This window comes from Diabrotica virgifera, chromosome 1, assembly GCF_917563875.1.
Source record: "Diabrotica virgifera virgifera chromosome 1, PGI_DIABVI_V3a".
Taxonomy (NCBI): Eukaryota; Metazoa; Arthropoda; class Insecta; order Coleoptera; family Chrysomelidae; genus Diabrotica; species Diabrotica virgifera.
Window position 1 is genome coordinate 234,867,284 of NC_065443.1, and position 25,363 is coordinate 234,892,646.

At 33.6% G+C, this 25,363-nt stretch overlaps 2 protein-coding genes across 6 annotated transcripts in view; one reads left to right on the top strand and one right to left on the bottom strand.

Moving 5' to 3' along the window:
* LOC114333205 (potassium voltage-gated channel protein Shaker) overlaps positions 1 to 25,363 on the top strand; it is a 935,813-nt gene that overhangs the window by 809,480 nt on the left and 100,970 nt on the right. The gene's annotated exons all lie outside the window — the stretch shown is intronic.
* LOC114333230 (elongation of very long chain fatty acids protein) overlaps positions 1 to 25,363 on the bottom strand; it is a 170,711-nt gene that overhangs the window by 15,367 nt on the left and 129,981 nt on the right. For all 3 annotated transcript variants that reach the window (XM_050647888.1, XM_028283100.2, XM_028283093.2), the window contains one exon: positions 24,459 to 24,515. In XM_050647888.1, the coding sequence (XP_050503845.1) occupies positions 24,459 to 24,515 (57 nt within the window). The remainder of the gene's footprint in view (positions 1 to 24,458; positions 24,516 to 25,363) is intronic.

Genomic DNA, 25,363 nt, shown 5'->3' on the forward strand with positions numbered 1-25,363 from the left:
TAGCATATTACTAGAAAAGGTTATACAGGAAGCAAACATTAATAGAACAGGTCTGATCTACCACAAAAAACATCAGTGCTTGGCATTCGCAGACGATTTGGTAATCTTGGCTAGGAGCAAAATATAACTTATAGAAACACTCATGAAACTCGAGGAGAGGGCAGCAACCAAAGGATTGTATATAAATGAAGTAAAAACAAAGTATATGGAATGGACAAATAAGCAATTCGTTCGGGGGCAATACATAACAATGACAACAGCGAAGGGAACACAGTATAAATTCGAAGAAGTTGAGAGATTTGAGTACTTAGGAACTGTCTTCACAAGAGATCCTAACTGTGAAGAAAAAATACAAAAGAGAATTATGTCGGACAACCGCGCTATATTTGCTTTTAATGGGTTGTTAAGAAGTAAACATATATCACTAAGGGCAAAACTAAGAACTTACAAGACCGTAATAAGGCCGATAGTAACGTATGCTTCTGAAACATGGGTCACAACAAAAAAACATCAAGAGTTGTTATTAGTTTGGGAGAGTAAAATACTGCGCAAAATCTTCGGTGGGAAAAACTTAAATGGACAATGGGTAAGAAGAACAAATAAGGAACTAACTGAGCTCTATCAAGATCCTAACATACTAGCAGTAATTAAGGCGCAAAGACTTAGATGGTTGGGCCATGTGCAGAGGATGATTCCATCTAGAATTCGCAGAATTGGTACTATCTAGTGCATTGGCAGGGAAAAGACGAAGAGGAAGACCGAGGTCACGATGGAGTAATGGAGTTAGAGAAGATATGAGAAGAATTAACTTAAGGAACTGGGAAACAAAAGCGACTGACAAAAGGGAGTGGAAAAGAATAGTACATCAAGCCATGGGCCTACTAGGCTCGTAGTGCTTACATATTATAATATCAGTTTTCTAATATTATCCAGTTCCATATCCAGTTCCGAATCCAGTGGTTATATTTCTTCCGTATTGTTTAGTTTCGCTTCCAGTGATTGTATTTTTTTTCTTGTTTTTTTTTGAAATATTTATTTATTATTTTATTACTATATTTTTTTATTGTGCTCATAATAGATTGCAACATTGTCTACAGACATGAATGCAGTAACAATAAATAAAAAAATCGGAGATCCACACCCCGGATTTGAAATCGAAACCTCTGCTTTACGAATCCGAGATCCGAGGTCTACCCACTAGGTCACTAGGCTATCGCTCTTAGACAATATTTTTTCCTGAAACGGGGAACTTTTAAAGCCGGGTCTAGACTATGTAACAAAACATGCTAATAACAAAGTTGTACAACAAATTTGTTGTACAACTTTGTTATGTAACTTGTTATAATATAGCATGAGTATCCAGACTATATAACAAAAAACAAAACAACAACATGCGCATAAATTTTGCAGCATTTTAGATGGATAGCTGGTAGGTTAGGTAGTATATAAAATTGCGTCATATAAGTATGGAGGATCTCTTCATAGCAACAGCAGCTTGTGTAATATTGTGGAGGCGACACCGGGGTGTTAAATTAATATTTTAGATGTGTCCTTCATTAGCAGCTCGAGCAAAATATAGGTAGTGGTACAGCTCTTTTAGCTGATCTGGAAAGAGATAACATAGACCCATCGACAGGAGACATTAAATGTGATGGCAGTTTTAAAAACTTCTTAAGAATAGAAAGTTCTGATTTTGAATTTCTTATAAATGAAATCGGCCATAAAATAGGCAGGAAAGACATTTCGAGATGCAATTCCAGTAAGAGAAAGATTAACAGTTATATTATTAGCAAAGTATATTTTTTAAACTTTTTACTCATTGTTTCAGAGAGGAAGTATAACATTTCTGTAAAATTTAATTCCTCAGTATTATCGTCTTCACCTGTTCATGATTGAGTGTCACTGTCTGTTTGAATTGGTGTAGCTGGAGAAGTAGCGGATGTAGGTGTAGTGGACGGAATAGAAAGGCTCAGATATATTGTATGATTGAGTGCCTGTTTGAGTAGCTGATGAAGCAGTCTGCATCTGTGTAGCGAATGAAGTGAATGTTACAGGTTTTATGTCTGAACACTCTGCTCTGTAGAGAATAGTATTTATGTCAAATTTAGAGTTGATTTGCACCGATTTGCTGTTAAGGTTCCGCGTACTGCTTTTCTTTTGTTGGCTTGAGTTATAGGCGTACGTGCATTAGTTTTAACTATAGTTTCTGTATCTATTTTCACTTCTATTTCAGTCTATTCATCGTGTTTTTTATTTGTTTTTTAAATCAATAAATGTAGCTCATCCCATAGCAATCCCATAATACTCGTTACTTACGAAATAGCTCAATTAAATGAGTAGTCAGTTCTTTCAAAAATTTCATCGCGTAAATAACCCTACGTGAACAGAGCAAAGAAAAATCTAGCACAATCACTCCAGAATGAACAAGGCGATATGACTCCAACGGTTGCTGCTCGCGTAGGTACTATGCCAGAGAAATGTTTCAATAACATGTTTTCAGGTGTAGATCAGTCGCGGTGCGGTTTTATAACTTTCTTTGATGTTTACCGACATCTGTTGGATAACATAAAACATGCTATATAACCAGAAAAATGTTATACAACACTGTGTTTTAAAACTTGTTTATTTAAAATTTTGTAACAAGTTACAAAACTTTGTTATTTAACATGTTTTGTTACATAGTGTGGACCCGGCTTAACGGTAACTTCTTATAGGTAATACACTACAATTTCTGAATATTTTTTCTAAAATCTATCGAATGGTACCAAACACGACCCCCACGGAGGCGGGGGGGAGGGGGAGGTTACTTTAAAATCTTAAATAGGAACTCCTTTTTTTTATTTCAGATTTGGATTCTTTGCGTAAAAATAAGCAACTTTTATTCGAAACGTTTTTTCTAATTACGGATAGGTGGCGCTATAATCGGAGAAAACGGGTGTTGGAAATGGAAAATTAAATTAAAATATGGAAAGTCCCCACTAAAATGGAAAATTTTACTCAACTTTTTTGGTTTTAGAACCTAATAATCACAACCCAATAGGTCCCCAAAGCGCTCGAGTGACTGCACATTTAGCATACTTTGCTCCCCTACTATATGTATTATAAATAATATGCGAAGTAATTATTAACCCAAACAACCATAATTCAACTTTTATTTACTAATAAAGAACTGGACGAAAGTGTCACATCAGCTTTTATGAAACACATGAATATTTACATAAAAAGGTAAGTGATCTGCTTGAAATCGATATTCCCAAAATTATCTAAAAATTGTTTATACTTGAGTACTTTGAGGCTCTTGTATGAAATGTGAATACCGAAATACGATTAGGAATCTCCATTATGTAATTTTTAAATAATACATAATTCTTAGGAAATGAAAGGTATTATACAAACGTGTTAAAAAATACTACCTACTGAAATTTTTTGATGGCAATAAATGATGAATTGGTTTATCGAATTTATTTTTAAGGTGATACAGTAGCGATCAACAGGTAGCCAAAACGCGTTCTAAGATTGAGGCTGTATTTTTGAATATTTTTTCGAGATATTTGGCACACGTATTTGTAATATTATAAAGAATGGCGGTACAGAGCCCAATTTGAAAAATATATTAATATGTGGAAATTACTCTGTAAATAAATACAATATTAAAAAAACGAGTCTGTACCGTAATATGTCATTTGGATATTTTTTTAAACTCGATAGATCCTAGGGACATGTCGGTAGGATCATCACTTTTGGGAGTTTTGGGAATATCCCAATTGACAACGCAATATACACTGACGCCGTCTACAACGAGCGACGAATCAGAGATGCCAGATTGGGGTACTTTCGCCCATTTTTAGGGTAATTTGAAAGCACATGGGAAAATTTTTATAGGTTGAATTGGTTGGGGAATTTTTCGGGAGGAATATTGAGCAAACTGAATTGCAATATAAATGTATGTAACATATAACATTATATTAACATTATAACCTATCGAGTATTTGCTTCTGATTAAAAAAACCGAAAAATGGTTTTTGGAACAACCGCTTTTTTTGACCAGTTATAACCGCCAGGTTAAACCGTAAGTAAAAAACCGGTATAACCGAAAACCGGTTTTTTGTTCAACAACCGCCATCCCTACCTTGGTTGTTACAAATACAGTTCGCTGGAATAAGTTTTACCCCCCTTATTAACTTATTTATTTTTAGCACATAAGAAAAACGCTCGGATAGGTCGATTTTTAAATTAATCATAGTATATTATAGCGTCAATGTTTCGAACTTTACGCGATCCCTCTTCTTCAGGTGACAGGCACAACTTTGATTTTTTTAAATAGGAAACTAAGTACATCATGTGACACCTCATTTAAAGGCTTTTTTCTACAGCCGTGTTAAAAATGCAATTTTTAGAACTCCAGACGTGCGTTAAAAATGCTACTTTAAGGCAGGGCCGGTTTTAGGGTTCTGAGCGCCCCTGGCAAAATAAAATTTGGCGCCCCTTCATATAAGAATATACAAATTTACTGCAAATATAGAAAAATAGGAAAAAATCAAAATTTTACCAAAAAGAACTATGTAAAAATATATTTATTTAAAAAATAGTAGGATAGTTATTACTTATAACTTATCCAACATAGGGCATAGTATAGCGAGCACATTTTAAGTTCAAGCGACGAAGAAGCGAGGTAAAAGATAAATGCACATTATCAACAACCAGTAAAAAATGTGTATAAATAACTATTTAGATGGAAAATAAGCCACAATTAAATTGAAAAAAATAATTTTATTATCGTTTCGACGCCCAAATCGGGTGTCGTTGTCAAAATACAAAATACTACTAAATTAAACAAAAATGTTGTTGCTTAGTAAAAAATTCGTCTAATAATTTATTTAATCTGACTCATTTATAACATTTAATGTGTATAAATCTTCTACAAGACCAAAAAACATGTTGATTGTGCGCAAGATATAGCTGCATCCCCAATAACTAAATTGAGGGAGTGGCATCCACTTAGCATAAAATAGCATGCGGATATTCTTTGCAAACGCGAGCTTGTACATCTTTATTTTTTCTCTTCCTTTTAGAGCCGTTGTGATATCCTTGGCCTTACAATCATCTATGCAAATTCAAATAAAATCATTCATTATTTTTTTATTATCTCATGAGCTTTTTATTATCTCTATGACTCGATACCTATAAAACCAAGCTATGGTTTTAGGTATCGAGTTACTAGGACAAACAATATGCTGCATACTAAAATTAAACCCGGTACTGTGGGATAAGAACATCAGTATAAAAACAAAAAGAAGAATATAATATAACACCATGACAAAAAGTATTCTGAATAATGGGTGTGAAAATTGAATAAAAAGTACGAAAACCAAATGCAAAATAAGAGCAACAGAGATCGAATACCTAAGTAGAAGCTGTAGAAGGGATAGAATAAATAACATAGAGATTAAGAAAATAATGGTAATGAATTCAAGGGATAATAGACAACATAGAACAAAAGAGATTAACCTGGTATGGACATGGCAGAAGAGCAGACCAAAATCGTTGATAAACAGAATAACAGATTGGAGCCCGATAGGAAGAAGGAAGAGAGACAGACCCCGAAAATCTTTTAGAGATAAAATGGACGAAGCAATATTAGAAAAGAAACCTGCAGGACTGGAAAAACAGAAAGAACTGAAAATAACGGTCAAGTGAAATAATACAGGAAAGACTATGGAAATCCAGGGTGGTCAAGAAAAAACAGGATGATTCTAAATAAATGCGACAAACTTTAAAGGGTAATTCTATATGAATAAATAATGACAGTTTGCTCTATAAGCGTATGTCAGCAAATACTTCGTTTCCGAGATATGGGGTGTTGACATTTTTCTTACAAACTGACGATTTCTTTATTGTTCTAAAACCGGTTCAGATATGCAAATGAAATTTGATGTGTTTTAAGAGGTAATTATTGCGCATTTTTTGACATAAAATTAATAATTTTATATCTACTGTTGAAATGGTGTTAATTTTTTTAAAGAAAAACATAGTACGCCACTGAGATATTTCAAATAACAAATCATTTTGGAATTACTCGTTCAATTTATGATATATACAAAAATATATTATTCCTTTTTTTCATACGTCGTTCGTGCCGTTTTTATGCAAAAAGTGAAACATCTTAAGTATTCGAAATAAATTTCTATATATTCATATTATGAAAAAGAACTTGTCAATTCTAATTCATATAGATATACCTGGTTTGTTTTTTTTTATTTCAAATTACACACCCACGGACACACGACAATGTTGATAAAGCAAAGTTTACAGAACAGGAAGACAAAACTATTTAACCATTGAGGCTATAATGACAAGCAGCAGTATAATAATATCACTGACTATTCATAAATTTGTTGATACTTCGTAAATCTGATCTTCGTGTATTTTAAGTATGTATGTATAACATTGTAATACCATAAAAGTGATAGGTATTACCTGACAAATGACCTTTAAAAGCCATAACAATTTTTAGGTTGCATTATTTTTATTAGAGAATTTTTGTGAGCTAGAAATAGTTTTCTTATTGTCACAATTATTTAATATTAATTGTCTTAGGAGTAATCTTAGCCCAAAGATAATCTATAAAGTCCAAAAAAATAGTGAATGTAAAAAATATTATATTTTTTTTTGTTTAGCTAATGCCTCGACAACTAATGGCCATTGGCATGGTAGGTACGGTAATTTTGAACAGTTAGGTACCTAGTGTCATGTGTAAGTAGTGTGTGTGTGAGTAAGTGGCTTGTTACTTTGCAATGTCGACGTCTTTGTCTTTGCAAAGAGACTGTTACGTAGGGATGTCCACGAGTTACTTCACGCAAAGATCCCTGGTTCGAAATCAAATTAAAGAAAATAACTTTCGTTTACAGAAAATTACCCCTATTAAAAATACGCAAGTGTAGCTTAAAATAAAGTTTTTATTTGGATGTTATCCGAAGAATGTTACAAACTCGACTGACTTAAAAACATAATATCCAATATCTACACATTCCTTAAAACTGCAATACATTCTTATCGTTTCAATCTCAAGTGGGCAGGCTAGTAAGCCCATCATCCCTTCACCTTAAAACAACGAAAAACAAACCATATGGCTCGCCGTATGTATAAAGCAGAAATATCTTTTAAACACGGACACTGCCATATTTTATAATGACTCGACATTCTCCCACCTTGGGGAATTTGACAAAATTTCTCAAAAAATACAGAGTCACGAAAAATTACAATAAAATATCAAATAAAGTAAAAAGTAAAATATATCAAAAACAAACAGAGTCATGAAAAAATCAAGTCAAGAAAATGTCACTTGAATCTTACAGGAGTTTTAACTACCCGGCCACTTCGCGTACATCTTTCATTTAGATCGGGTGCTCTGCTTTTTGTCACTCCCGCACTTATTTCACTTGATTCTTCCTCAGCCTGGAGCTGCAACCGTTCTCTTGAGGCACTGTCTTTGGAGCCGCATCCCGTAGGGTAATGCCCTGGATATTCTCGCCAGCAGTAACTGCCTCCACGACTTCCACTGGGTAAAGCCTTTGCAACGGTCTCAGAAGTTGGCCTTGTGCTGTCGCAAGACGAACTAACCGCACCTGATTATCTCTACCGGGTAAAAGTTCAATAACTTTTCCTAAAGGCCACTGAATACGCTTGATGTTTTCGTTGCCTACTAAAACGACATCCCCGATAGACACTTTAGACACTTTCGTCTTCTTCGTTCCCGCTTTGAGTTGAGCCAGATATTCAGCACGAAATCTTTTTCGCAAATGACTTCTCAACTCTTGCAAACGGCGTATTTTGCGTGTGAGAGAATTCTGCTCTAGCAAATCACAATCCGGCAACTCGTAACTGACTTGCTCACGTAAAAACATACCTGGCGTCAACGCGGCTAACTCAGTAGGATCATCCGAAATATACGTCAATGGCCGCGAGTTGACTATACTCTCACAATCACACAACAATGTCAATAAGTCTTCATAATTGAGAGACGCTCGACCCAAAACTTTTCGCAAAAGTCCTTTCACAATACCTATTAATCGCTCCCAAAATCCACCCCACCATGCAGCTGTAGGGGGGTTGAAACGCCACTTAATACGTTGTGTAGAACTATATTCCGCGATCATGTTCCAGTCCAATTGCTTAAGCGCGTTCTCAAGTCCCGTAAAATTCGTTCCATTGTCACTATAAACCGTTCTCGGGCGTCCACGCCTGGCAACAAAGCGACGGAAAGCTTGAATAAATGCATTTGTTGACAAGGAGGTAACGAGTTCCAGATGAACTGCGCGATAAACGGCACAAGTGAACAAACAAATCCATGCCTTCTCGCCCGATTTCAAGTAAAGAGGCCCAGCTAAGTCCACCCCGGAAATCTCAAACACTGCAGCATCTCGAACTCTATCGGCCGGCAATGAAGGCGTTTGTACTTCGAACGATTTCCCATCTTGTCTCTTGCACACACCACATTCTTTTAAAATGGACCGCACAATCCGTCTACCCCCTAAAGTCCAATATTTTTCGCGGAGCAAACTAAGCAGTCCCTGTGTACCAACGTGACAAGAGTTTTTGTGTAAGCTCAAAATCAACTTGCGCACTATAAAATGTTCACCCGGAAGTAAGATAGGCAGACGAAAATCTTCCGTGTCAATTCTCTCGGTAACGCGAGTTTTTAAACGTATAAGTCCAAATTCATCGACAAACGTGTTTAGCGAGGAAATTCGTTTCGTATCTGAACCGAACGCTTCTTTCTGCACTAACTTCAACACAAACATTTCGGCTTTGTCGATTTCCTCCGCGACCAATTCGCCTGTAAGTTTTCCATTTGAATTTCTCGTATTGTAACAAAATCGTAGCGTCCAAGCCATCATTCTTAACAGTTTTGTGTACTGAGAAAAGTAACGCAGGTGCCAATCGTCGGACGTCATATTCAATAGTGACGAAATGGCTTTTTCTTTTTCTCAGTGCCGACTTCTTCTTCATCAACCTCTACTTTTTGTTGGGGCCAATAATTTTCGTTTCTGTACAACCATTCCGGGCCCTCCCACCATCGAGATTCGAACAATTGCCGAACACCACAGCCTCTTGATGGAAGATCGGCAGGGTTGAGAGAACCAGGCACATATTTCCAACACTCAGCATTGGCTAAATTTCTAATCTCCTGAACTCTATTAAAAACAAAAACAGACCAGTCATCCTTACGTTGAATCCAAGAAAAAACCGTAGTGGAATCACTCCAAAAATAAGACTCAACATGCTGAGAAAATTGTCTTTTGACTGACTGATAAAGTCTAGCACCAATAGTGGCTGCCAACAGTTCCAATCTAGGTATAGAAATCTTCTTCAAAGGAGCCACACGACTCTTAGCTGCTATAAGAAAAATCGAAACACCATCATTCCGAAGAACTCTCAAAAACACTACGGCTGCATAAGCTTTCTTACTTGCATCTGAAAAGGTGTGCAAACTCCAATGGTCAGCTTCAATGGGCCCAGCCTGGATCCAACGTGGAATCTCAATACTCGACAGTTCAGGAAGATGAGTAACCCATTGACAAAATTCCTCAGCCATGTCATTCTCGACTGGTGCATCCCATCCCAGGCGCTTTTCCCAAAGTTTCTGCAGCAACAGTTTAGGGAACAGAGATACTGGACAGGTAAAACCAATAGGGTCAAATATACTCTGAGCTACAGAAAGCATCAGTCTCTTAGTTATGGGTTCTTTTCCGACCACTCCCTGAAAAATTTCACCATTGATTTTTAGTGTGTCTCTTGAGGAGTCCCAGAGAAGACCAAGAACAGGGACAACTGTTTTTGTACTACCAGAAGACTCCCACCCTCTCAAATCCATCTTAGCTTCCTCCATGATGGCAGTTGCTTCTGACACGAACTTTCTCAACTCATTCTCTTCGGGATTATTTACTATTTCGATCACACCCTCGTTCAACCACTCATTGAATATTAAATTATACGATTCAAACAAATTGGACTTTTTCAACTTATTTAAAGTAGTATCTAACCTTCTTCTAGCGACAACTAAATTATCTGAAATTAAAGGATGCTTGTTCAACCAAGGTAACATAACCTCATACCTACCTTCGTTGTCACATCGGATAGTCTCATAGAAAAAATTCTTAGCCTCCTTGGCCGCCACCTCTCGTGTCAATTTTTCTACAGGATCGGTTATCCCAATAATATCAAGCTCCCAGAGTTTCTCCACAGAAGAACTATCAACAAACAACGAAATCAACATCATAGATGTGCTGAAATTAGAAGCAACTGCCGGCACCTTGCCCATAAGAGTCCAACCTAACAAAGTTTCAACTGCTACAAGACCACACTGTAACTGATATTTCCTCCCTGTATACAATTTGCCTACAACATCAGCTCCTAACAAAATCTCAATTGGTGCTATATGTCCGACATCGCTGAGCGAAATATTCATGTCACTAAGTTCCTCAACCCAAGGGCCGTGATAAACAGGAGAGACATCTGCACAAATTTTTGGTTGATCTAAGGCATCAAATGAACAAGAGTACTAAGCTCCTTCACTCGCAGTTACCTTGTATAATTTATGTCGTTGTTCAGAAGTACTTTTACCGCCAAATAACGTATGTACGATATTTTCCGTTCCTTTAGCAGAAAAACCCATTTCTTGTGCGGTACGCTGTAAAATATATGTTCTCTGCGATCCAGTGTCAATAAGTGCCCTTACTTGTTTAGTACCATGTGCACTTCTTATGTTTACTCGCAGAGTTTGTAAAAAAACCTGTGTATTATTCAAATTCGCAAGCGTCTGATCCTCAGTCCTATTTTCTTCCGAGCGGCTAATACTTGAGGTCGATGTATCAATTTTGTTAACAGGTAAATCAGGACACATCAAAACAACATGGGATTTACAACACAAAATACAATTCAAACGTGCTCTACATCTCTTCGAAGAATGTCGCACCTTCAAACATCGAAAACAGGCTTTCTTTTCTGACAATGTTCGTCGTTTCTGTTCCATAGACAATTTTTGTGCTTTAAAACAATTGATACTGTCATGCTGTCCTTCGCAAAAAATACACCTGTCAACCTCATAATTTACCAACCCAGCAGCGGTCGCTGATGGCTGATCAGTTCCTTGCTTCGGTGATTTTATATTCTTCTTTTCAACCAGGTTATTGGATTTATATTTATTTTCAGTCGATAAACCAAAACCTTCCGTTGCTAAATTAATTTTTTGTTCATTTTGAACTTCATTTTGTAGAAAACTCATTAGCCCACTTAATCTTGTCTCCAAAGTTGAAACTTCTGCAGATTCTTCGACATTGTGCATGGATACGGAACCAGAAGGCCTTAAAAACTGTGAAGATCTATGCCATAGTCTGATCATATCCTCCGGTAAACATGACTCAATAAGGGGATACAATATTGCCGCATATTTGTCAGCAGTTATGCCTAAGGTCTCAAGTGAACGAAGTTGACTCTCTATCATATCATATAGTGCAGAAACATTACAAGAACTACTAGAAACTCGACTCAAAATTAACTTTAAGAGTTCCCTAATATATACTTCAATCTGGAGATCCTCTCTGCCAAACCTAGACTTCAAACTCTTTATAATTTTTGAGTAATTATCGGCTACTGCAGGAAAACTCTCCACTAAACGTCTGGCCTTACTACCGTCTACAGTGGCTTGTCTCAAATAAGCTATTTTGTCGTTTAAATCAATCGATGGATCATCATGCACTACTCTGAACTGCGACCAAAATGGAAGCCAATCTATCAAGTCCCCAGAATATTTCTTGAATTCGATTGGAGGTAATTTAAAACTGCGCTTACCTTTTAGTGATGACTCTGAACTTACTAAACTGGGTCTGTCTTCAAATTTGTACTTCAGTTCATAGTAGCGTGTGCTGTATCTATCCTTTGCCTCCATCTCACTGATTAATTCTGCTTCGGAAGCCTTTTCGACCATAGCTTCAAATACCGCACTTTCCACGACGCAAAGCTCATTGTACTTAACTTGTAAAAGTTCCCACTGTACACTAGTTTGTTGCCAGGGTCGAGTGTCCACCGTTTCAGATAACAAATTGTCCAAAACATTAGCAGCTGTCGTAAAAACAGTACGAAGCACTGTTCGGCGTTTTGTTTCTAATTCTAATGCCATATTTCTCGCTTACAAGGGTAACAACTTCGGCCGAGCCTCACGACAAACGAATTTATTCGCCGGAAAAAAGTTTACACTCAAATAAGCGGAAACAACTAACTTTTAAGCACACCCGTATATATCTAAGTCCTTATCGCGGTCGCCAAAGTGTTACGTAGGGATGTCCACGAGTTACTTCACGCAAAGATCCCTGGTTCGAAATCAAATTAAAGAAAATAACTTTCGTTTACAGAAAATTACCCCTATTAAAAATACGCAAGTGTAGCTTAAAATAAAGTTTTTATTTGGATGTTATCCGAAGAATGTTACAAACTCGACTGACTTAAAAACATAATATCCAATATCTACACATTCCTTAAAACTGCAATACATTCTTATCGTTTCAATCTCAAGTGGGCAGGCTAGTAAGCCCATCATCCCTTCACCTTAAAACAACGAAAAACAAACCATATGGCTCGCCGTATGTATAAAGCAGAAATATCTTTTAAACACGGACACTGCCATATTTTATAATGACTCGGCAGAGACGCTAATTGTATCCGAACGTCTGCGGTCCCTCCGGTGAGAACCGATCCCACGAGGACAGAAACTATATTCATTTATTAATTTATAATAAATGAAAAATTTCCGACCCTGGTGAGATTCGAACCCACAACCTTTCGGATTTTTTCGATCCAAAGGCACGCGCTCTTACCACTGAGCCACGGAGGGGGGTAAATATTATATTTATATATCAGCGTCTCTCAAAATTTGGCGCCCCCAAATTCTGGCGCCCCGGGCGGTCGCCCGGCTCGCCCGCCCCTTTATCCGGCTCTGCTTTAAGGCACTAGTGCTTTAAAAATTTTATGGCACTGCAATTCGTATTGATCGTATAGGCAATTTTGATGTAATGTCAAAAAAATATAAAAATGGAATGTCAGTCAAGTTCAAGTAAAAGTTTTTGTATATATTGTCCTGTAATTACGTTTGTAGAAAAAATATTGCATGATATGCGTGTTAAAAAGTGCATTTTTAAGGCACTCATGTGAATTGCAGAACTCGCTGTCGCTCATTCTGCAAACTTTCACATGCGTGCCTTAAACGTGTACTTTTAACACTTATATCATAAATAACTATTGAAATACTGATTACAAAAATTTATAGTATTTTAAGCCTTTCTGAGAGCATATGCGCAAAAATTTCGCTCGAATTATTTTTAAATGCGTTCATTTTTTTCGAATACTGAGAAAACCTTAAGTATTTTTAAAAAATTTAAACGCAGAAAGAAATATTACTGTATTATCCATGGTCGAAAGTCCTTGAGAACTTCTATAATATTTATTTTAATAAGTAACAGGGGTGAAAAAAATAGTATGATTTTCAATTTTAAATATATATTACAAAAGAAACTTTTTGTTCATTATAAGGGACTTTCTGCCCTCGGGAATAATGTAGTCTTCTATTTTGCGTTTAAATTTTTTAAAAATACCTATTAGTTATCTCAGGATTCGAAAAAAAATAAATGCGTTTAAAAAGAACTCGACCGAAATTTTGCGCCTACGCTCTCAAAAAGGATTAAAGTATTAAACATTTTTGTACTGTTTGAATTTATGCGACGATTGACGATCCACTGTTTTAAAGATTGGTTGAACAGATGTTGCCAGTTGTATGGTCCTCACTATGTGTATCGTAAGTTATTCAACAGGGCATAGAATATACATGGTTAGAAAATATACGCCAAAGTCAGCGCCTCTATGCGGAAAATCTCTGAACTAAAAATTGATGTGGACCATACAAAGTGAGGTCCCACTTTTTTTTGTAAAAAAACAGTGTTTGCTATCAGTACATGTCTACGAAAAAGTCTTACATTGATTGACTAAGTGAGGTCCGTATACTGGACCTCACTTTGTACAGGACCTCACTTCAACCGCAGTTTCTTTTGATATGTGGCTCACTTCATACGCTGGGAGTAAATATATATATATATATATATATATATATATATATATATATATATATATAACAGGTATATAATATTTGCTGAACAGTTAGGAAACAAGGTTGAACTATTGGGGTAGCAGCAATCTCAAAGAAAACTCTTTATAATAGTTCCAAGCTTTCGAAAATGTTTATTTTCATCATCAGGGAAACTACAATCATAAATAGACAGTATTTAACAAATAGGCTAACTGAAATCAATAATAATTGTTATCTTTGTGTTACCAATAATCCAGAACACCATAGTTTCCTCTCACTAAACTAGGTGTCGAGGATCACCAAAAACACAAAAACAACAAAAAATTGTTCTGAGAAATGCAGAGTCAATACTTTCACTAAAAACATTGCACATCACAAAAACAATCTTACTGATGATGAAAATAAACATTTTCGAAAGCTTGGAACTATTATAAAGAGTTTTCTTTGAGATTGCTGCTACCCCAATAGTTCAACCTTGTTATATATATATATATATATATATATATATATATATATATATATATATATATATATATACAGGGTGGTTCATCTTATTCGCCTCGGTCTCTGTACGAAAAACCACTTGATATTTTAAAAAAATTTCTTCACAGAAATATACACGGCCTTTAATACTACAATCTAAAAATTATGTGAATTATACAGGGTGCTCCAAGAAAGAGTGGTATATCAAAGTTATATTTTTTCTTATGGAATGCCCTATATCTGATGACATTATTGAATTAACCTTAAAAAATAAGCTATACTTTCATAAGGGTTCCCTATACCTAAATACAGGGTGTTTTGATTTATTTAGATTTTTATAAAAATGTAAGGTTTTAGAAAAAAATAAATATTTACGAATCTAAGAAGCAGTAACAAATTATTTCTTGGATCTTAATAAAAGACTATTTAGCATACTTAAACAGATGCTTATTGTAACAAAATTTCTTACAGGGTGGTCAAAATATGAGATTGTTCTATTAACAAATTCAAGCTGTAATAACTTACTTATTTTAAATAGAACACCCTGTATCTTACTAGTCTATCGCGTAGAAAATTTACTTAGCTTTCAATTTGTATTAGGGTTTCCTATACCTATTTTTTACAGGGTGGTCAAAATATTAGATTGTTCTATTAACAAATTCAAGCTGTAATAACTTACTTATTTTAAATGGAACACCCTGTATCTTATTAGTCTATTGCGTATAAAATTTACTTAGCTTTTAATTCTTATTAGGGTTTCCTATACCTATCTCCCTTCATTTTTTAAATATTTAAAGATTTCCTAATTTGTAAACTTTAAAAATTAGAATTAAATACCTATGTCGTGGTTATGTACAACACATCATCAACACCGCCAATATACTTAAATATCAGATAGTTTCATTAATAAAATTTACATTATTATCATTTAATCACACAGAGTGTTCTTATTTTAAATGACAAACTCGATATTCTATTCTTTATAATGGAAGATATTTAAAATCTCTACAATTCCATGTAAATATTCTCAATACACATGTTATTCTGTAAATATAAATTCCATGTTATTCTGTAAATATCCATTTTTACATATTTTTGTACAATAGGCTCGTTTTCGTCAAAGTAGCCATTACATTTAATTGTTTGTAATTGCGATTCAAAGATTCAAACAAAAAGTGGTGTTCTTAAATTTACTTAATAACCGTTGGGTTAAGATATGGAAAATATTTATACGGAATGAAATATAATTTAAATATCTTCCAGAATACGGCATCTAACATAGGGTATGCAGTTTAATATAAACATATTATTCAATGTCACATGTAGGCCAAAATCAACTAAAATAATACAACACTCTGTGTGATTACATGATAACAATGAAAATTTTATTAATGACAGTATCTTGTCTAAGTATATTGCCGGTGTTGGTGATGTGTTGTACATAAACACGACATAGGTACTTAATTCTAATTGTTAAAGCTTACAAATTAGGAAATCTTTAAATATTTAAAAAATGAAGGGAGATAGGTATAGGAAACCCTAATAAGAATTGAAAGCTAAGTAAATTTTCTACGCGATAGACTAGTAAGATACAGTGTGTTCCATTTAAAATAAGTAAGTTATTACAGCTTGAATTTGTTAATAGAACAATCTAATATTTTGACCACCCTGTAAAAAGATAGGTATAGGAAACCCTAATAAGAATTGAAAGCTAAGTATATTTTCTGCGCGATAAACTAGTAAGATATAGGGTGTTCTATTTAAAATAAGTGAGTTATTACAGCTTGAATTTGTTAATAGAACAATCTAATATTTTGACCACCCTGTAAAAAGATAGGTATAGGAAACCCTAATACAAATTGAAAGCCAATTAAATTTTCTACGCGATAGACTAGTAAGATACAGGGTGTTCCATTTAAAATAAGTAAGTTATTACAGCTTGAATTTGTTAATAGAATAATCTCATATTTTGACCACCCTGTAAGAAATTTTGTTGCAATAAGCATCTGTTTAAGTATGCTAAATAGTCTATTATTAAGATCCAAGAAAGAATTTGTTACTGCTTCTTAGATTCGTAGATATTTATTTTTTTCTAAAACCTTACATTTTTATAAAAATCGAAATAAATCAAAACACCCTGTATTTAGGTATAGGGAACCCTTATGAAAGTATAGCTTATTTTTTAAGGTCAATTTAATAATGTTATCATATATAGGGCATTCCATAAGAAAAAATATAACTTTGATATACCACTCTTTTTTGGAACACCCTGTATAATTCACATTATTTTTAGGTTGTAGTATTAAAAACCCTGTATATTTCTGTGAAGAAACTTTTTTAAAATATCAAGTGGTTTTCCGTACAGAGACCGAGGCGAATAAGATGAAGGACCCTGTATATATATACAGGGTGGTTCATCTTATTCGCCTCGGTGTCTGTACGGAAAACCACTTGATATTTTAAAAAAATTTCTTCACAGTAATATACAGGGCCATTAATACTACAATCTAAAAATAATGTGAATTATACAGGTTGCTCCAAAAAAGGGTGGTATATCAAAGTTTTATTTTTTCTTATGGAATGCCCTACATCTGATGGCATTACTGAATTGACCTTAAAAAATAAGCTATACTTTTATAAGGGTTCCCTATACCTAAATACAGGGTGTTTTGATTTATTTCGATTTTTATGAAAATGTAAGGTTTTAGAAAAAAATTAATATCTACGAATCTAAGAATCAGTAACAAATTCCTTCTTGGATCTTAATAATAGACTATTTAGCATACTTAAACAGATGCTCACTGCAACAAAATTTCTTACAGGGTGTTCAAAATATGAGATTGTTGTATTAACAAATTCAAGCTGTAATAACTTACTTAATTTAAATGGAACACCCTGTATCTTACTAGTCTATCGCGTAGAAAATATACTTATCTTTCAATTTGTATTAGGGTTTCCTACACCTATCTTTTTACAGGGTGGTCAAAATATTAGATTGTTCTATTAACAAATTCAAGCTGCAATAACTTACTTATTTTAAATAGAACACCCTATATCTTACTAGCCTATCGCGTAGACAATTTATTAAGCTTTCAATTCTTATTAGGCTTTCCTATACCTATCTCCCTTCATTTGTTAAATATTTAAAGATTTCCTAATTTGCAAGCTTTAAAAATTAGAATTAAGTAAATATGTCGTGGTTACAAATTATGTACAACACATCACCAACACCGGCAATATACTTAGACATGATACTGTCAATAATAAAATTTTCATTGTTATCATGTAATCACACAGAGTGTTGTATTATTTTAGTTGATTTTGGCCTACATGTGACATTGAATAATATGTTTATATTAAACTGCACACCCTATATTAGATGCCGTATTCTGGAAGATACTTAAATTATATTTCATTCCGTATAAGTATTTTCCATATTTTAAACCAATGGTTATTAAATAAATTTAAGAACATCACTTTTTGTTTGAATCTTTGGATCGCAATTACAGACAATTTTAATGCAATGGCTACTATGACGAAAACGAGCCTATTGTACAAAAATATATAAAAATGGGTATTTACAGAATAACATGGGAATTAACATTTACAGAATAACATGTGTATTGAGAATGTTTACATGGAATTGAAGAGATTTTAAATATCTTCCATTATAAAGAATAGAATATCGAGTATGTCATTTAAAATAAGAACACTCTGTGTGATTAAATGATAAAAATATGAATTTTATTAACGAAAGTATCTTGACTAAGATATTTAAGTATATTGCCGGTGTTGGTGATGTGTTGTACGTAACCACGATATAGGTACTTAATTCTAATTTTTAAAGCTTACAAATTAGGAAATCTTTAAATATTTCAAAAATGAAAGGAGATAGGCATAGGTAACCCTAATAGGAATTGAAAGCAAAGCAAATTTTATACGCAATAGATTAGTAAGATACAGGGTGTTCCATTTAAAATAAGTAAGTTATTACAGCTTGAATTTGTTAATAGAACAATTTAATATTTTGACCACCCTGTAAAAGATAGGTATAGGAAACCCTAATATAAATTGAAACCTAAGTAAATTTTCTACGCGATAGACTAGTAAGATATAGGGTGTTCTATTTAAAATAAGTAAGTTATTACAGCTTGAATTTGTTAATAAAACAATCTCATATTTTGACCACCCTGTAAGAAATTTTGTTGCAGCAAGCATCTGTTTAAGTATGCTAAATAGTCTATTATTAAGATCCAAGAAGGAATTTGTTACTGATTCTTAGATTCGTAGATATTTATTTTTTTCTATAACCTTACATTTTCATAAAAATTGAAATAAATCAAAACACCCTGTATTTAGGTATAGGGAACCCTTATAAAAATATAGCTTATTTTTTAAGGTCAATTCAGTAACGTCATCAGATATAGTGCATTCCATAAGAAAAAATATAACTTTGATATACCACTCTTTTTTGGAGCACCCTGTATAATTCACATTATTTTTAGGTTGTAGTATTAACGGCCCTGTATATTTCTGTGAAGATATTTTTTTAAAATATCAAGTGGTTTTCCGTACAGAGACCGAGGCGAATAAGGTGAACCACCCTGTATATATATATATATATATATATATATATATATATATATATATATATATATATATATATATATATATATATATATATATATATATATATATATATATCGGTTTTAAAACGTTCTCCTACGTCTTCCGATGCCTAGTCGCCATTCACTTCGGTCCATCCAAAGGTCTTCATCCAATTCTCTTTCTCTTATTTCTCGATTTATGCCTTCTCTCCAACTCAGGCGGGGTCTTCCTCTTTTTCGTCTACCATGAGGGGTCCACGTTAGGATTTGTTTCGGGAGTCGTTCTTCGGACATTCTTTGTACGTGTCCATACCATCTAAGCTGTTTGGTACTAATGTCATCTACTATTGTGTGTTTCACATTCATTATTTCCCTAATTCTGTTATTGGTTACCCTTTCTAATCTTGATTTTCCTGCTGAGCGCCTCCAGAAATCCATTTCTGTTGCTTCAAGTTTTCTCTTGCATCTTTCTTTTATTTGCCATACTTCACTGCTGTAAGTGATTATACTCTTAACGATTGTATTGTATATTCTATGTTTGTTGTTGTTTGATATTGACTGGTCCCAGAGGATGCTATTGAGAAGGGTAATTGCTTTTCTTCCCTGGTTGTTTCTTTCTTCTATCGTCCGGTCTACGCTTCCTTCTTGTGTGATGGTCATACCAAGGTATTTATATGCGTCGCAATGTTTAATAATTTCGCCATTCCCCAGTGTAAGGTCCTGCTGTGTCCCACCGATACACATATATTCGGTCTTCTTTATGTTTATTTCCAAACCACCTTTTTTGTACTCCTCTATTAATTTCCTTTAACTAGGCTCATTATAAAGGTGGTAAAATTTAAAACTATAGTGTCTACGCCATAATTCGTTTTCCTGTACCTTTATAGATAAGTCATTGAACTATTACAGTGAAAAAAATATTATGAAGATTTTCTTAATGAGAATAGGGCGAATTTTCTCGATGTGAGATATGAAAAACATATAAAGTATGCAGTAGTAAGGTATATGACAACTAATGATATAACACTGTGATACACGTATTAAAAGGTATGAATAAGAAGAAGTGCTTTCTAAGAGAGTTACCAAAAAAATTTACACGTGTTAATAGAATCTCTATGTGGTATATTTAATAACTGCCTGAACGAAGGAAAGATTCTAACTCAATGGGAAACAGCTTATATAACTTTCAAATCAGGCAAATCTACATTCTTTTATTTGCGGACTACCTGGTTGTTATTACTGAAGGTTCCTCTCTCTTCAATCCTGACCCCCGAAGGGAGTGTAGTGGTCGATGTTATGTCGATTGTCCGTCTCCAAAGATTTCTGTATCTGGTCATTTCTTTTAGCTCATGCATACGTCTTTTGCATATTCCTATAATTTGATCGATCCATCTTGTTGGGGACGGTCAGTTCAAGGAATTCGCAACATTCCTCTCCAACAGAACATTTCAGTGGCGTCTATCTTTCTTCTTTCCTATTGTCTCAGGGTCCAAGATTCACATCCGTAGATCAGCATTGGAAGTATTAAGCAGTTGATCAAGCTCATCTTTAACGCTCTTGACATTTAAGAGTCCTTCAATATTTTGGTAATTTTGCTGTGGCAACTTTTGCTAGAAGAATTAGTGTAGATTACGATGAAGCAAAATAGTTGAAGTTTTGAAATTGAAATTGGCATTGAGAAAAAAATTTGAATGAACATATTAGCAGAACGGAAAAACGAAAATTGGTGAGAATCGCTCGGGAAAAAGTTGGAGCTACAAGCTGAACGTTGATGAACATTTTATCCTTTTCCGTAAGATAGTAACTAGATGAACAACATCTAGACTTCGCAACATAGATTTCCTATCATAAGTGCCTCAAGGAAGAGTGTAGAATGTAGTCCAAGGGTACCGGACAGCATAACAAAATATTAGTAAAATTGACTTTTGTTAGATAAAATCTAACGAGGCGACTGATAACGTAGGTCAAAATTTTCAAGTATAATTTTCTAGTGATGTGGCTAAGAAACTTTTTTTGTACTCAGATGTCTATACGTATTTAAACGATCTATATATTAACCATAACTTAACAGTTGTAGACAATTTGCGCAAAAATTAGCCCGACGTACTAGCGAAATTACATCCTATGGTTATATTTTAGTGTTTGTTCCATTCATTTGTATATGTTATCTTTTATTTTATCGTTTGTTCCATGTCGAGATACATCTCTTATCTTAGAAACAGATATTTTTAACATAACAATTAAATAAAAATACTATAAAATAAAAATTTGTTTTAAATGCGTAGTGTTAGATCAAATCTAACGCGCGACCAATCGTGTGACAAAAAAGAGCGCGACTGTTCCCGGGTTAATTAGGCGATTCGCCCCGAATAAAGGCGAAATAAAAAAAGAAGCGATATAATTTCTACGGTTCACCCGTAGACGGTTTGTCGTAGTATCATGCGGTTCACCAAATAACCAAAACGTTTGTAACTAATAGTACCACACGAAAATTGTCGGTAAAAGAAGTAAAAACTAAAGTTGTGGGTAATTTTAAACAGTTGTGGCCAGCGTTTGACAAGAAAACTGTATAACCGAAGAGATTGCTTCCAAGACTACAGCGTGAGTGACGAAATGTACTTCAATCTTAGCGAATTTTCACTATTTATTTACGATACAGAAAAACAAGATTGCTACAGCTTGTAATTTTATAGATGAAGCCTCGAAATATAGGTGCATGTAAGCTGTGCCGAACAGAGAAATCCATTAAAACTACATTGTTATCTTCGAAAGCTGCCTATCCCTTGGGCAAAGTTCCAATTGAATTTAAATAAATGAAAAAAATCAAAAAATATTCTGTATTTTTAGAAGAACGATTTATATGGAAACACATAAAGAATCACTTATTTTGTATTTGTTGTCTTTTTCTATAACAAACGGTTGTTATTTGTAGAAAAAGACAGCAAATGCAGAATAAGTGATTGATGTGATCGTTCATGAGTATTCTCTCATTTTTCCGACTGTACAAAAACTAAACTTACAGAAACTACAATAATTTTTATATACACTACTCCAAGAAATTAACTCATCACATTAAAAATGGGTCATTTTTGATGTCTCGAATTTTCTAAACATGTTGTCCGATTCAAGTATTTCTTTAATACGTATAGCCTTATTCTTTAACAATATCGCTGTGATAAAATTGTAATCAAACTGTGTTTTTCTCTAAGTTCACCACAGCCTGTGGAATATTCTAGCATTTATAAAATACTGAAATTAAAATCCAACTATAGCCTCAGCTTTTCTTAACATTCTGTTTTTATATTTATTCGCTTATGTTGGATAATAAAAAGGTAGGTACTATAACAACTAGCCATGTTCTTCATCAATACAGGGTGTTTCTAAATAAGTACGGCAAACTGTAAGAGGTAATTGTGTATGAAAAAATAATGACAGTTTGCTTTGTAAACATATGTCCTCAAATGCTTCGTTTCCGAGATATGGGATGTTAAAATTTTTCTTACAAACTGACAATTCGACACCCCCATCGAACAAGGTTGTAACTCATTTTTAGCGATTTTACAGGAGAGGAAAAAACGAAAACAAGAATTTTTAAAAATTTGTAGCGAAATGATTAGACCCTTTTACACTAATGTGATATGATATTTATAACGCAATAAGGGATTACTGTAAGATGTATGCTTTGTAATTTTATTAGCTATTGAGAATCCTGAGTTTGATTGAGATACAACCTTGAGATTAAACATGAGTATTCGTAGAAAAAAGTTGTAACTCGCCTAACAACCATTTTACACTCTCCGTGTTAATTATTTTTCCCGTTTAACTATTAAAAGGTTGTATGTTTTGAGTTATTTGCAATATAGCTAGGAGAAAATTAGTTTTTATGGTATATTTAAACAAAATATCAACTCACAGTTTACAAAATTTTAATTGGAAATTATAAATTTTACAATAACAATAATATTCTACCACTATGAAAAAACCATGGTATAAAATATCTCAAATTTTTCGCATTTTTATTGCGTATCTGTAAATATTTAATTTTAAACCATTTTGCTTTATTACTTTACTATTTTACTATTAATGTCTACTTCAAAATTAACATGTGTGTCCTTAAATGGGTTAAAATTTAGAATTTGCTTTTGATTTATTTCATTTACGGATTTGCTTTGGCATATCATGTCATGGTTATCCATTGGTGTGGAGCATATACGACTCAATGTTTTTTCCGTTTTTCTATAAGGACATGCATTGAATCACCCTCGTTTTGTGAATGTGCTATTTCTAAAAATACATGTGTAATGTTAATATTAAACTTTTTCACTACATAGAAGTACGTAGCAAACACTATTCGATACTTATTTTGTCCACCGTAACTACAAAAAAGGAAAAAACTCTTTAAATCCGTTTTTTCTTTTATTTCGATGATTTGACTTATGAGATGCGCCATATGTTTGAATACGTTATAAATTAAACATACGTGCAACAAAGTTGTAACTCATTTAAAACCTTGTTAATCGTCAAGTATAAAGAAAGTAAATATTTTACATAGGGAGTATCCAGTGTTACTGCCTTATTCACGCTAAAATGGAGTAAAATGCCATACGTAACTTAAAATACAACTTCTTATTAGCCAAACTATTGAGAATTAAACTATGTCGTTTATATTGACGTGTGCGCAATTTTTTGCTGAATTCGCCTGTGTTGAAATCTGAAAAAATATGTAACTTGAGTTACAACCTTGTTCGATATGGGTGTCGAATTTATTTATTCTGAAAAACATGGCGACTTGTTAAAGTGCCTAACTTTTTTACTATCCAACATAAGCGATTGAATCAAAAAACAGAGTGTTAAGAAAATCTGAGCCTATAGTTGGGTTTTAATTTCAGTATTTTATAAATGCTAGAATATTCCACAGGGTGTGGTAAATTTTGAGAAAAAACGCAGTTTGATCGCTACACCCGGTATGCAATGACAATTTATATCTCCAGCAATAATATTATTACAGCAATATTGTTAAAGAATAAGGCATAACAGAATAAAAAAAAAACACTTAAATCGGACGACAGGTTTATAAAATTAGACATCAAAAATGACCCAATTTTAAGTGGTGCGTTAATTTTTTTGGTGTAGTGTAAATTAAACTAGTATTTCATTTTTTTTTGCCTGACTGAAAAACAATGGAACATTTTCGATTTTTGTGCCCATAACATAGTTTACTTTTAAAGACTTACCGTATCTACGAATTCAGTGAATTTTGACAGGAAATAACAGTAAGCAGCCAACACCATCTAAAAAAAAAATAGAATTTTAATGTAACGTAAAAAACAGACATCGAAATAAAAAAAGTTGCTAATTATAAGAATTTAATTATTAAGTTAATTAAAATAAAACTTATAATTTGTGTAAAGTTTGCTTTTTTTTTTATTTTATTTGTAGCGGAACTGTAAATATGCAGAGTGAATTTTATATATGGAACGCCTTAATTATATCGGAATCGGCTTCAATTTTTATATATTTTGGTGGATAGGGGTCTTTTAATGCGGCCGATATTACAGTTGTATTTACATTGTTGTCAGATCTTCCGTTTTTCTGGAAAGGGCAGACATTATTTTAGGTTTTTTGGATCATTGGGAACAAAAAAGGTCTTTTTAAATTTTTCTCTAAAGTTGTTTGTTTTCGAGTTATAAATAGGTTAAAACTTAAAAAGAACCAAAAATTACGATCTTATAGGGTCAAAAACAAAAGTAAAAATATAATTTGAAATTGCGAAATGCCTGAAATCACATTCAAACCTTTTTTTATCAGCTCTCCATAAGAATTTTTGGCATGTTTTTTTTTAATATTGTTTTTTAATTGTTAATGAAGCGCTTGTGAGAAGACGGGCGATGGGGCTGCATTAACAACTAAAAATCAATGTTATATTATATTATTCAACGAGCATGTAATGTGCTTATATTAAATTACATGCAAGTAGAATACTATACTTTTTCTACGACCTTTTTTATTTTAATTAGTAAAACAACATAATTATATACTCGAGATTAAAATTATAATTTACAAAAATAAATTTGGTTTACCAATAGTACCTATATACACGGCTGAATAATTGGTTGCTTACGATTAATTAGCAATGCTG